This window comes from Cyclospora cayetanensis, unplaced genomic scaffold (assembly GCF_002999335.1).
Source record: "Cyclospora cayetanensis isolate NF1_C8 unplaced genomic scaffold, CcayRef3 CcayRef3_contig_65, whole genome shotgun sequence".
NCBI classification, from domain to species: Eukaryota; Apicomplexa; class Conoidasida; order Eucoccidiorida; family Eimeriidae; genus Cyclospora; species Cyclospora cayetanensis.
Window position 1 is genome coordinate 162,612 of NW_020312646.1, and position 13,680 is coordinate 176,291.

The 13,680-nt window shown below is 54.6% G+C and overlaps 1 protein-coding gene across 1 annotated transcript in view; it reads right to left on the reverse strand.

Moving 5' to 3' along the window:
- The window catches only part of LOC34623947, a 30,310-nt gene extending 18,615 nt beyond the window's left edge, over positions 1 to 11,695 (reverse strand). The window contains exons 1-10 of the mRNA XM_026335314.1: positions 11,230 to 11,695; positions 8,084 to 10,888; positions 7,549 to 7,908; positions 6,983 to 7,284; positions 4,009 to 6,568; positions 2,817 to 3,873; positions 1,453 to 2,284; positions 795 to 927; positions 445 to 722; positions 261 to 387 (exon numbers count right to left, since the gene is read on the reverse strand). Coding sequence (XP_026191099.1) covers positions 261 to 387; positions 445 to 722; positions 795 to 927; positions 1,453 to 2,284; positions 2,817 to 3,873; positions 4,009 to 6,568; positions 6,983 to 7,284; positions 7,549 to 7,908; positions 8,084 to 10,888; positions 11,230 to 11,695 — 8,920 coding nt within the window. The remainder of the gene's footprint in view (positions 1 to 260; positions 388 to 444; positions 723 to 794; positions 928 to 1,452; positions 2,285 to 2,816; positions 3,874 to 4,008; positions 6,569 to 6,982; positions 7,285 to 7,548; positions 7,909 to 8,083; positions 10,889 to 11,229) is intronic.
- Positions 11,696 to 13,680: the final 1,985 nt, after the last annotated feature.

The following is a 13,680-nucleotide window of genomic DNA, read 5'->3' on the forward strand; positions in this document are numbered from 1 at the left end:
CCTCACTTCATGGAGCCTCTACAACCCAGGTGGCAATATTCGCATGCACGCTCGTAAAGCAGAAAATGACGCTTACACTCATCCGAAAGCACTCCACGCAACACACCAAAGGCCAAACAAAGCGGTCAATGCGCTTCCCAGCTTAGCAGCAAACCCCTCCCTCCCCATCCACCTCCCCTCCCCATCCACCTCCCCTCCCCATCCACCTCCCCTCCCCATCCACCTCCCCCTCTCCCAAATACACAATTGCGTAGCCTTACCTCCGCCTCTCTCCCCCGTCAGCAGCACTGGGAAGCGGGCAATGAGGGCTGCTGCGACAGCAGCAACAAAGCGTCTCTGTGAATGCAGCAACAGACCACATGACCAAACGTCTGGATGCTGCACTTGCTGCTGCACGTGCTGCTCCTGCTTTCCCCCGTGAGCCTGAGTGCCTCGATCAGTCACGTCTGCTTCTCCCTCTGAAGTCGCCGCTTCCAGCGACATCACCATGCCCCCCAAAGATAGTCTGCCGTCCTTCACAAGCACGTCCAGAGGCATAGCACCTCCTGCAATGCCGAAGAAATCCTGCAATGCGACAACCTGCTGCCACTCTACTGCAGAATACACCGCTGCAGGGGCCACTCCGGGGCAGAAAAGAGCAGCAGAAACGTCCAGCGCCACTTCTATCTGCTGCTGCTGCCGTTGCTGCTCCTGCTGCTGCTGCTCCTGCTCCTGCTGCTTCTCTATGGGCATCTTGCATGCCGTGCCTCGCTGGTGCAGCACACCGTCCAGCTGCTCCGTCTGCGAACCACCACCCCTAAGCAGCTTAATAACTCTGCAAGGGAAGCAAGCAGCGATCACAGAGGCAGCCGCCTCTACGTCGCTGTGACACCTCAGTCTAGAGAGGACCGCTAGCGAGAGAGCTGCACGTGGATCTGCCGACGGCAACTGCACGAAGCGCAAGCACACAGACACACATACAGGCACATGTATGCACATACACACACATATACATGCACATACATACACATATGCATACATACACATATATACATACACATACATACACATACACATACACACACATACACATATATTTCATGCACATATATACATACACATATACACATATACATACATACACATACACATACATACACATATATACATACACATACATACACATACACATAGACACAAAGGGGTGGTACACACACAGACAACGCTGAGAAGTGCACTATTTTTCGTAGACAAGTTTTCGCAGCCTTTGGGAAGACTCTTATGTACGTCTTTTTCTCGACTTTTACTTGTGTCTTGGCCTATATACACACATATGCCTACGTATCATAGCCCGTTGCACTGCTGCTGCACACTTTCTGCTCAAGTTGTTGCTTTCCGCTAATCTATATCTAAATGCGCTGACGCTCAGAGCAACAGCCTAAACTACGCAACAGCAGGCACCCTGCCTCCTACCTTGTAGGCAACCAGTTTAATGACGCGCATAGCATCTCTCAGATTATAGACGGTGTCTCCAAGCCCTTTGAACGGCTGCTCTGAGGCCAAAGATCCAATCAAGCGAATACACCGAACGACACAGGCACTCAGCAGCAGCCTTTTCTGTCTTTGTTCCCCCTGATCCTGCAGCATCCGCTGCCTTTGGAATCCCACAGATAAGACCCCCGCCCTCTGTGCCTCTTCAGCGCGACGCCGCTTCTCCTGCTGCTCCTCCCGCTGCACACTAGCCAGGAGCTTGCTGGCAATCGCAATCATGTCTGACTCCTGCATCGCATCCACGCGGATTCTGCAGAACCGATTGAGCAGCGACTGCGGGAGGCCCTTCCTCCCCCCTACAGCTTTGCTGCACGAACTTGCTGCACCCCGCCTTGCTGCATTCCCCGCGACGTTGTTACGCCGCAAGTCGCAGTGCTCAGGGAGGCCTAAGAGGTTCAGCAGCTCCTGAGCCTCGTGGCTTCCCTTGCCGTCTGTCTTCTCCCCCCCCCCGCTTGGAGACGGTGGATACGCAGAACCTGCTGTGGACGCCACTGACGCATGCGGATTCTGCGTGGCAAACAGCACGAATCCAGGAGGCGCGTATACGGCAGCGCCTTTGCTGGAAGGCTCCCCTCGATTGCCATCCCCGCTGCCACAAGAATCGGGATCGTCGGGAGTAGGGAGATACACGCAGCGGCGATGATCCAGCAGAGGATTGAGGCCTTCCAATGTTTGCTGAGGGGCAAGATTCAACTCATCCAACAAAATCCAGTCGCCGACTCGGAGATGCCGTGTCAACACTCCGTCAGTCCACCTAATACACGCAAATATATCACACAGAGATCCATGCATGCACACATATACATACATATATGCATACACGTACACATATACATATGCACAGACGCATATACATATACATATACATACACATACACATATATACACATATACATATATACACATATACAGATATATACACACATCTATGCATACACATATACATACACATACACATTTACATGTACACACATTCATATATACATACACATATACATCATATACACATTTACATACATATACATATACATGTACAGATACATACATAGGGTGACATGCCAATCAAAGACGTCACATGCCGCAGAGGCACACACCCTCAGTATGGCCTCTCTACCACCCCTGATGGCATGGCATTATATATACATATATATATATATATATACATATGTATGCAACTCCTACAGCTAGTCGCCCAGACTTTGTATGGGCTCCGCACTTCTATCCCCCATGAGGAATATACCTCTATCGAACGGTAAGGCAGTATCCGAACTGCCAAAGCTGCTTACACGAATGGTGGTTTTTTCTGCTTGGAAAGCAATGTCGCCTCCCCATTTTTCCTCGTCTGCTCGGCCGCTGCCGCTGCCTCCTCAGGAGGCAACTCCTCAAGTGTATCGCCATCTGACGCAGGAACAAAGCTCCCAAGAAGATCTGCGAGTTCGGTATCTTCGCTCAAGTTGATGCGCACAAGCCGCCGACCACAGAGACGCGCCAGCAGACTCACAGTGAACGTCTTGCCTGCTCCGGGAGGCCCCTCCAGCAAGACTGCATGCCTTCCCGAGCTGCTACTCGCCCCCGTCGCTGCTGCTGCTTGCTGCGGCTGCTGAATCAGCAGCAGACATCGCAGCAACCGACCCAGCGACCTCTGGACGGACGGGGAGTCCATCACCTGAGGCAGGTGCTGCTCGGGATGTACCCCCTGGTGAAGGTAGCTGCAGCACGCCATTTCTGCAGGACCTCTCTTGAATGCAGCAAGACTAAAGGGCCCTAAGCGCATATCCAAGACTTCCTCTCCCTCGCAGTCGCTGTCGCTGTCGCCTCGCCGTCGCTTCTGGCGAGCAGTGAAGGCGTCAGCTACCCATGCAAAACCGTCCTCTCCGAAGGCTGCACATGTCTCTCGCCAAGAAGGACTCTTATCTTCGATTTCTCGCTCCTCCTGCCCCTCATGCTGCTCCTGATGCGTCGTAACGCAATGATGCATGCCCAAATCCCTGTACAAGTGGCATGCCTGCGTTTTCAGGAGCAGCAGGACGGCCATGTGCGGCCTTCTTTCTGGATTTTTCCGCGTCTCTTCCAGCTGCTCCTGAACCTGCTGACGCACAGCAGAGAGATAATGCTGCCCCATTTTAACTGCATGCCCCTTTGTTGCTCTGCACAAGACTGCCTCCGCCTTCAAATAATCCTCGGCAAGTGCCTCAAGTTGCTGCTCGGAGAGCCGCAAATCTGCACTCACGCCAAGGCCATCCAACAACAACAAGCAACCACCATGCAGGAAACCCGACACAGCAAATCTTGCTGCTGCTGCTGCTGATAATGATGATGATGATGATGAAAATGATGACGATGTTGATGATAATGATGATAATGATGACGATGTTGATGATAATGATAATGATGATAATGATGATGATGATGATGATGATGATGATGATGATGATGCCTCCGCAGCGCATGACGGCAGAGCGCTTTGCTGTTGCTGCTGCTGCGCAACAGCAGCAGCAACGAACCGCTCAATGAAGGAAATCCAGCAAAACGCATCACGAATAGACAGGGGCTGTTTGATATGCTTCCTTGCCCACCGCAGCGACAGTACGAGCCGCTGCGCTAAGAGGACTAAGGGAAGATCTGGAACGAGCCCTTGCTCCTGATGGTGCTTCAGAAGGAAGCTGAACTCCTGTCGCAGCTGCATCTGCTGCTCCGTGTCTGACGCTTCCATCCCTCCTGCCGCTGCCGCAGCGTGCGGCAGAGACAGTCCTCGCAGACAGGTGTGCTGCAAGCGCTGCAGCAGCAGCAAAGCGGCGTCTGGAGCATCAAAGCTGAAGGCAGGCACATAGATCTCCGTGAGACGATTGCGCAAAGCAGGGGAAAGCTCGCGCTTGCCGAAGTCTCCCCCAGGATTCATTGTCGCAATAAAACGGAAACTCTCTGCAGCCACGACGTCTACTGCACCCGCCTCTGCTGCTGCCGCTGGTGTCTTCCCCCCCGCAGCAACTGCTGCGGAGGCAGCGGCCTTCCCAGCAGACGGCAGAACGCCGACATCTGGAGTGCAAGCACCCTGCTCCGTCAAAAGAAGGTGACGTCCATCCTCGAGAACCGAATTGAGCCGCTCCAACACGGCATCCTGACTCAGCGAAGCCTCGTCCAACAGAAAAAGTGCTCCCTCCCGCATGGCGCGAACAAGAGGACCGTCTTTCCAGCAGAAAAGACGGCGTGTGCAGTTGCTAGCAGAAAGCCACGCCGCACAAAGATCCCGCAGTTGCTGGGAAAACGCCTGTGTCAGAGCTGCTGCAGTTTCCCTCGTTGCAACGACGTCTTCGCGCGCAGAAGCAGCAGCAGCACAAGCCGCCTCGAGACGCTGCACCTCTTCTTCTGCATTGGCTACAGCAGCTTCTGCTGCTGCTACTACTGACTCTAGCGTGGTCTGCCTTTCCTCAGCCTGCGCGACAGCTGTTGCCTCAGCACCTACAGCACTCACATGGCCCTCTATGTTGAGTGCTGCTGCAGGGGGGGGGGCAGCACTCATTGTAGAAGCCTCCATCGTTTTGCAGTGGCGCTTATGGGCTGCCTTATCTGTTTCTCCAGCTGGGGTAGAGTCCGCAACGTCTTTTGGCGTTCTCTTTCTGCCCCCCTTGCGCTGTCGCTTGCGGACTGAAGGCGAAGTCTCAACCTGCTCTTGGCGAGCCGACTCCCCTGCGCTCCTGTGATGGATGCCTTCTGGCGAACGCATCTCCAATTGCTTTTCCAAAGTGCGGGCATGCTCTAGTTTTGCCTGCAACTCCTGCAGTCGCTCCTTCGCAGTCGCAAGTTGGCTTACAACCTGCGCCTCCTGCTGCGCACTCTCCTCCCTGGCGACGTCGGCGTCTTTTTGAAACTCTTGAATAGTTAATTTAGCAGCTTTGCGCAGTGCTTTTGAAAACAGTGTTCGGTCCTCTTCTTCAAGCAGCTGCGGATGTTGGGCTGGACTGCGAATTCGCGAAGCTCTGAGGCAAATGAGAACGTCTTCTGCAGCTGATTGCAGACGCGTGTGGTGCTGCAGCAGCAGCTCGCACGTGTCATTGCTGCGCTTCTCGAGTCTTTGCGCATCAATTTTCTTTCCGCCGGCTCCCGCAGACAGCTGCTGCCTCCAGTCCGCTAGCAAGGCGTCCGGAGAAGGCGTATTTTCCAGAAATTGCAACAGGCACCCTTGCAGAGCGGCAGCGTGCTGCTGCTGCTGCTGCAGCTCTCCTTGATGCACAGGATGCATGCACCCAAGCAGCTCCGACGCCTCCATCTGGAGGTGGCAGTTGTATGCATACATCCCACAAGGAGAAAGACGCTGCAACAGCAACTGCTCGAGCTCCATGCCAGGCTTTTCTGGAGGCGACTGCTCCTGCTGCGGCTGCAGCGTCCACGCAATCAGCTCGCATACAGCCGTTTTACCGGCACCAGTATCCCCCACCAGCAGGAGATTCTCGGAGGCTGCCAAGGCGCGCAGTGTGAGCGACAAAAGCCGGAGAGACGCAGAGTTAAAGGAGAAGGGCAGAAATGCTGGTAGCTCAGGAGCAGCAGCTGCTGCTGCCTTCGCTGCCGCAGCGGCTGTAAGCGCGCGTGTCTCCGCTTCTTTTCGCATCTCGAAGGGGCCATTCTGCAGGCTTGCTGCCTGAGCAGCTGCCGCTGCAGCAGCTGCAGCAGCTGCAGCAGCGGCCTGCTGCAGCTGCATACACCGTTCCAATTTGGCCTCCAATAGCCGGCGAAACGCTGCTACGTAGGGATCAGCTGCGTAGTCAACTGCGAGCTTCTTTGGCTTGGCAGCTGTAGATTTAAGACAGTGTTTCTCCAGAGACTCCCTCACAATAGCCCTTTCCTCCTCATTACGAAGCCTCTCCGCGACAAGCATCCATCCCTCTAATGCAACTTCCTCTAATGACGTAGGCGAGAACTCCCGAACCTGCTGCTGCTGCTGCTGCTGCTGGAGGAAGTGCTGAAAGGGGGAGTTCCCCACGCGTCTTCCCCATCGGATGAGATCTCGGATGGTCATAAAGCCGTGCGATCCAAAGAATACCTGCATGCATGCGCATACAGTAGACAGAGGCGGGGATGGCAGCGAACAGCTGTACAGACGGCACACTCCGCAAGCTCTTTCCGAGAAGCGCAATCGAATTTGGTCATGAGGTTCACAAGCCTCTCTTCACGCCCTCCCCCTCCAAAAGAACCTTGCGACTCTCAAAATCGCCATATAAACACAAATGTCTGCCCCCACGCAGATTCCCCCTGAACGGTAACACCGAACCATTGGAATACTTGGAGTGCAGCCCTATCTGGGTGTGCAGTGCAATGCGCCTTCTTCCCCCAGGTGCCAGGCTGCTGCTAAGCCGCGTCGCAGCCCGGATTTCCACCTCCCGCTCGTCGAAGGCAGGCAACAGGTTCGCCCGTGCGGTGTACAGACACCGGAAAGCGGAGACACGGCAAAGCTTACCGAGCTGTTAGACCGTCGCCGTTGCAGATCCTTGTACACATTCAACATTGGCTCCGCGCGGGATGCCGGCAGCTTGCAGCGGCTCATGAGGATCAGCCGTAAATCCTGAATGTCAAGCTCTTCGAGTTGCAACTGTAGAAATCTGTTGGCCAAAGCCTTGCTGAGAGCCTTTCTGCCCCCATACACTCCAAGACCCGCAGGATTTTGCGTGCCAAAGAGCTGAAAGTCGGGGTGTGCCTTGATAACGGAGCCGGTTGGAGGCAGCAGCAGTTCTCTGTTGCTGTCCAGTAGCCGGTTCAGAGCTGCATCGTCATAAAAAGGCAGACGGACGCAGCAAGAGCACCACCAAAAAAGCCGGGTAAAACGCATGGCTACCCTCCCGCTCCGCTTCCTCCATTCCCCCCACACTAGAAGAAACGCGGTCTTCATGATCCCCTGCCAACAGCCGCCAACTCCCCCTACGGCGAGGTACACACGCGATCCTGTCCGATGCGCAGCGGGGGGGCAAAGCGAAACATCGGCGAAGAATTAGACGCTGCTTCTGCGCCTCCGTGCCGCGAACTCACCCTCAAGAACTTCGGAAGGCGCAAGATTAAGCTCGTCGATCAACACCCACCAGCCGTGACGGACGGCGAGCGCGAGGGGCCCCTCAGTGAAGACCAGCTGCCCACTCGCATTCGGCGCGTAGGAACCGACATACTCCTGGATATCCGTGTGCTCGTGGTTGTTGATGCGCACACACTTGTGCCCCGTAGCAGCCGCAAGGAAAGACACCAGGGAAGTCTTCCCGCAAGACGTTGGGCCTTCAAGCAACAACGCACACCTGCTGCCGCTCAGCAGCCGCACCACCCGCCGTAGATACACCGCAGCCCTAGGCGTTGCCACGAAGCTTCGCTTCAGAGCGGACACGTCGATGGATTCAGGCCCTGCACGCAATCGTAACCTCGTCATTTCGGAGCACCCCGAATTCAAAACAACCCCAAAGGCGACCGCTCTCCGCTTCTCTGCATAGCTGTGCAGAAAGCAGTCAGTTTCGTGCTTCGGCTACGCTTCTCAAGCAGCTACAGGAAGATCCCTTGAATCCCCTATGGGGCATCGCACCTCTGCGAATGAGGAATCCCTCCAGTGACACGTACGGCTGCTCTCCCGATATCGGAGGCAACAGCTGCAACTGAACCTCCGAAGAGGCCACTACAGCCCCCTTGCCTTTGACAGGCATCCCTGAAGCGCCAGCACTGCGGTCAGCTCCTGACGCCGCAGCTCCTAGCTGCCCAGGCACACGGAACGCCTTTGCTAGTACAGCCTCCACAGTAGCCGCACTGGTGGGATTTAAAGAAGAACCAAAGAGGGCGGAGAAACCCTCTCTCAGCGCTAGGCGCAGCTGCAGCGGCCGAACTCGACGCTGCGCTACCGCCTCCGCATGCATGAGAGCTCGCGAGAGAGTCCTTAGGGAGTAACAGGGGGTCTTGTTGTTGCCGCCTAGGAGCTGGCCGGCCTCCGCAAGACAGCGAAGGTGGAGGTACACCTCAGCCACAAGCCGGGAAGGCGGATCCGCACTCAAAGAACGCAGATGGGCATCCGCAATCACGGTTATGTCCTCCAACCCGTCTGTTTCGTCAACATACAACTCGGTGAACCGCTGACGCACCTCAGGAGGCAGTTCACGTTTTCCTACTGCGCCGGCACCGTCCTGCGCCGACTGCCTACCTGCAGACTGCTGCTGCTTCCGTTTGCCGTTTTCGTCATGACCAACGGTGGCCGTGGGTAGAAGTTGTTCATCCTCCTCGAAAGACAGCTTGCGTTCCGACAATCGCAGAGGCGGGGGCAAGGTTGGGGGGTTCATGCACGCGAATACACGGAAATCGGGGTGTCTGTACACCTGGCGTGGTTTGCCTCCTTCCAGCACCAAGAGGGGTTGATCCGGATCATCGAGCAGTCCTAAAAGCCGCTGCAAGATGTCTGGAGGCGCCAGATTGATCTCATCGAGAAGCAGCCACTTGCCGGTCCGCACAGCCTCCACAAGGGGCCCCTCTGTGAACGCAAAGTGCAGCTGGCACCGTGGGCGCCGCCGGGGGGCCCCCTTAGCAGCAGCAGGAGAGGCTTGGGTGCATGCAGCGGACTGAGCTCCTCCGACTGGCATTAAGAAGTCACGCAAGCCACAGGCCTCCACTAGGGAGTCGAAGTTGCGCGGATCAGAGGCACTGCAGTCTCCGAAGGCTGGATCTTCTAGGAGAGCTGACAAGGAGCCTTGTAAATCCCTACAGCGAGCAAGGAGCTCCCCGGATGTTACGTGTTTCTTTTGTTGTTTCTCCGATGGTCGCACCGCGGGCAGTAAATCGCCTCGCTTCCGCAGGAGGTGCAGAAGCGCATTGTTTGCAGCCCATGCAAGCTTCAAAAGTGCCATGTAGGATTCACGCTGCAGGAGCCGAGACCCCTTCTGTGACACTAGGGCAATCATCTTTTGGGCGCTTTCTATGAGATTGTCTGTACTTTTCTTCCTTCGGCTGTCTCCCTTCGAGCCGTCGCCAGTGCTTTCCCCATCTTCTGCCGAGTGCGGCAACTCCGTAATGCCCAGCATCTCCTCAGCAACTCGAAGCAGCTGCCCCCATAGAGTGGCTGCCTCGTGGGGTGGATGTCTCGGCACCCACCGTCCAATGAGATCCTCGCTCTCGCTCTGTTGGTGCAAATTTACGACGGTCAACTCTACGCCAACACGAGCAGCAATAAACGAAACTATGAAGGTTTTGCCTGCCCCTGTGTCACCCACAAACAAGAGAGGCTCCCCGCACTGCAATGCGCCTCCGGCCTGCTGCAAGAGGCGTAGCTGCTGACCTGTCAGCCACTCCGTTCCAGCCAGCTTAGGATCGCTTTCTCCGACACTATTAGAAGGCGAGTCTGCTGCCGCTGTGGCTGCCGGCAGCAGCGCGTCGCCGTCTCCCCCCAGAGGCAGAAAGTCTTCGTCGGTACCCCCAGAGGGAACAGCACCCCGCTCCACAGAGCTGCACTTGGGAAGAGTGTAGGGTCCGACGTGGAGTGCCGTGTCTAAGCTCCTGATTACTGGCCTCTGACTGAATAGCAGAACCTCAACTTGATCATCCTGTATGCCCCATTCTGCGGCAAAGGCGACCGCTGCACGGAACCGAAGCTGCACGTCATTTAGATGTGCCAGCAACACCGTGATCCCTTCTTCAACAATGCGAAGCTTCAAGCTTTCCGTCAGAAAGCCGCCAAAGATACTCTTGCGGGGGCAGCCGTTCGCACTGCTATCCAGCCTTTCCAGTCTCCGACAGAGTTTCAAAAAGTCTCTAAGCTGCGGCAGCCGCATGGCTCTGGGTGGAGGCTTCCCTGCCCGAACTACGCCGCTTGTCGCCACTGCAACAGCGGCCTCAAAAGCCTTATGCAGCCGTGTGGCAACCCCCTGAATGGAGGGGAAGGCGTGGGAGACTATATGCAGAACATCCGCAGCAGAGGGAGCCGGCACGTGCAACACCATCCATGATTCGAGAAGCGGGGGCAGTGGAGGTGGCGGCTGTGTTATGGCCACATCCAGATCAGCTTCCGTCACTTGTCTCGACGCTTCTTTGCGCCTATCAGATGATTCACTTTGCTCTGCGGCTGTTGGCTCCAGTGCAAAGCGTGGCGTGAGGCCGTTTCGCCCATGCAACTGACGAGGGCACGATGCAAGTGTAGCAAACAAGGCAAAATCCGGATGGGCGCGAATCTTCCGCTGCTGCTCCTGTATGGTCAAGAATCGAGTGGCTGCCAAGCCATGCAGAAGCGCATGCACGTCGTGAGTCAGCTGCTGCAACTGCTCGATGACAACCCAACGGCCCTCCCGCACACAGCGGGCTAAGATGCCTTCCTGCCACTCAAACTCACCAGCGCGGCGGCCACAAATCCACGAACCTGAAGAGGCAAAAACAACAACAAATAGCTGCAATCATTCGAAGCCATGGCGCTAAATGGTCTGGCAAAAAAAGAATTTCGTAACACGAGCGACTGCAGACAGAAGCATCCCTGAAGCTTCCCTACTAGCATCTGAAATAAGTAAGCACTCGCCTAAACATCGCTAGGAAAATTGGTAGCAGGGCCTCTTTTGGTGATCCTACAGGGTGTCTGCTAACCGTGTGCAGGAATTCAAGTTTGAATAGCTCCCCCGCCCTCTAGTTGCAAATGCCAACTTCGCGCAAGAAGCAGGAGCCGCAGGCGCACAAAACACGAAAGTGCGCCCTATCCAGCTGTCTTACCAACAAGATCTTTGGCTTCGGTCTGTTGGTCAAGAAAGAGACAGACTGGGGGTTGCCGCATGCCGACTGCCAATGAAAGCCAGCGAACATACGAGCTTTTCCCGCTACCTGAGGGCCCATGCAGCAGTACTGGAGGCCTCACACCCCACCGGCGGGAGTTGTATGCCCAGCGCAGCTTCTGCAGTATACGGCACGCCAGCGGAGTAGCCACCAATGGAGGCAATGATGGACTTGCACTCCCCACACTCGCTCTGACAGCTCTCTCCCAAAGAGCCGCCTCCTCGCTCATGACCGAATCGAAGCCCACGGCTTCCTCAGGCTTGGGTGCCTGAAAGTTCATTGGAGTAGCAAGTGCATCTAAGGGGGGAAATCTTGCTGCTGTCGCGGCTGTGGCCGATTCTGTGAACTTGGATTTTCGCCGGGAGTGGCGAGAGCCTTGCTGGGGCCTACGGCTCATTGGTTCCATAGTTGACGGCGCTTCTGTTGGTTTGCTGGAAGATAACGCTCAAGTAGGGTGTGCCTCTATGAGCTTGGCAAGAAGCTGCCGGGCTCTTGGTTCGTGATGCGATATTGGGCAGCAACGTTTGCTGTGGTGTCAAAGAAAAGCAAACTGCTGGCGTAACTTTGTGTCAAAGGATCTAACGTAGCATTCAGAAAGGACTGCTAGCACTAAATTTTCCGTGCCCTCCAATGAGAGAACCCCCGAAGTAAACTTCACGGAGGACGAAGCTTGATCATTTAGTCCCCAAGCTGAGAAACTCGGCAGTCTCTTACAAATCACCTGTTTAGCTGCATTCTTTCCGGGTGAAAGGACGCTTGTAGAGTCTGCGGAACTGCTGCCACGGAGCCTTCCAGTCAAGGACCACTGTGGGCCAAGTAGAAATCCGCTGATATTGTTCCCTCGTTCAGCGGTAGATAGGTCCCCATCCAGAGTTCCTGCCCACAATAAGGGCTTAATCCACCTAAAACAAGCAGAAAATCGGGAAGAAGCTACTTTTTGGGTAGTTGGGGCTCATGGCTCGGTTAACGGGTGGGACTGAGCTTGTGGGGAAGGATCGGGGCCGAAATTTTCACTCCGTTTTCTACCTATCTCTTGTGATTCATAATGTCAACTTGGAGCCTCGTGGCTAGTATTTTTGCCTCCTCTGATTAGTAACAGAAGAGAGACGCGTATATGCATATTTGCATGGAGTAGCACAGTACTGGCAAACTATGCGCATAGTACAGGAACTTTCGGCGGCGCCAGAGAGGCAGTAAAACTGCATCTCAGTCATGAGTTCCTAGCGGAAGCAACGCTTTCGGAAAAAAGTCTGCCTTGCAAGGCAAACAAGCATATACTACATTCGGTAGCGTGACAGAATGCAGGACTGGTCTGCCTGCAGAAGACTACCAACCACTGTACAGCGTTTTATAAGTACAAACCACGCACATAAAAACCAATTCTAAATACTGGTTTTTCAATCGCCCAACTAGGGTTACATACTGCGGTGTTTAGTTCAGGTGTACGCACGCACCCAGCGTAGTGCGCTGCAACTTGGCAGCACGCGACGATGCATGAATGCAACGTTTTGTATTACGGCTGCTTTATATCTGTTAGAAGCCATGCGAGTCTCATTCGTACATCGCGGCTGCATTTGTGCAGGACTTGTCCTCTTGCTGTGCGACAGGATCACGTGCACATCACTGCGGCTCTCACACAGGGTACGAGAAGAGGGCGAAGAACTCACGGTGAGTCAAGCGATCACGTAAGTTTACGCCTTTATTCTCCATAAATACTGACGTAGGAAGAAGAACGCGAGGATGATGTAGAAAGAACGGCCGAGGAGCTAGAAGAGCAAGTTCAAAGGTGCAGAAAGAAGCCATTCCGCAGCACCCGAAAGACGCATGATGATTAAATTTTTTTTTTAGAGATACAGCTCTTGAGATGAAACTCGAGCATGCACGAGATTTCGCAGAAGATGCCGAAATGGAAGAAGTGAGTGGTTAGCGGCATTCGGTTTTCTGTGAGCGGTCTACAACTCTGTTCAAAGGAGAACGCCGAGGATGCTATTGCAAAGGCGGCCTTAGAAAAGGAGCAGGAAGTACGTGTTGCCCACATCGCCACATCTAAGCGATCGACAAAGTTTTAATGCCCTTTCTAGGAGAAAGCTGAAAGTCCCGACAACAAACTCGAGGCCATGATGCACGAGCTGATCGCCGTACGTTAATGCTTTATCTCGGTTCACCGATGATGACGGTGGATTTTCATAGCCAACTCGTAAACAGGTGGCCTATAGGCTCAGAGAAGTTAACCAGGTATTTTGGTTGATGTATTACATTAAAGCCGCACTGAAATTCCCCATGAATCCTCATACAGAAACTCGCCATCCTCGACTAGAGTGACTACCATGATTTCGGCTACAAAAAAACTTTTACGGCTGATTTGGGCTGTCATGGATACTCCAGGCATTT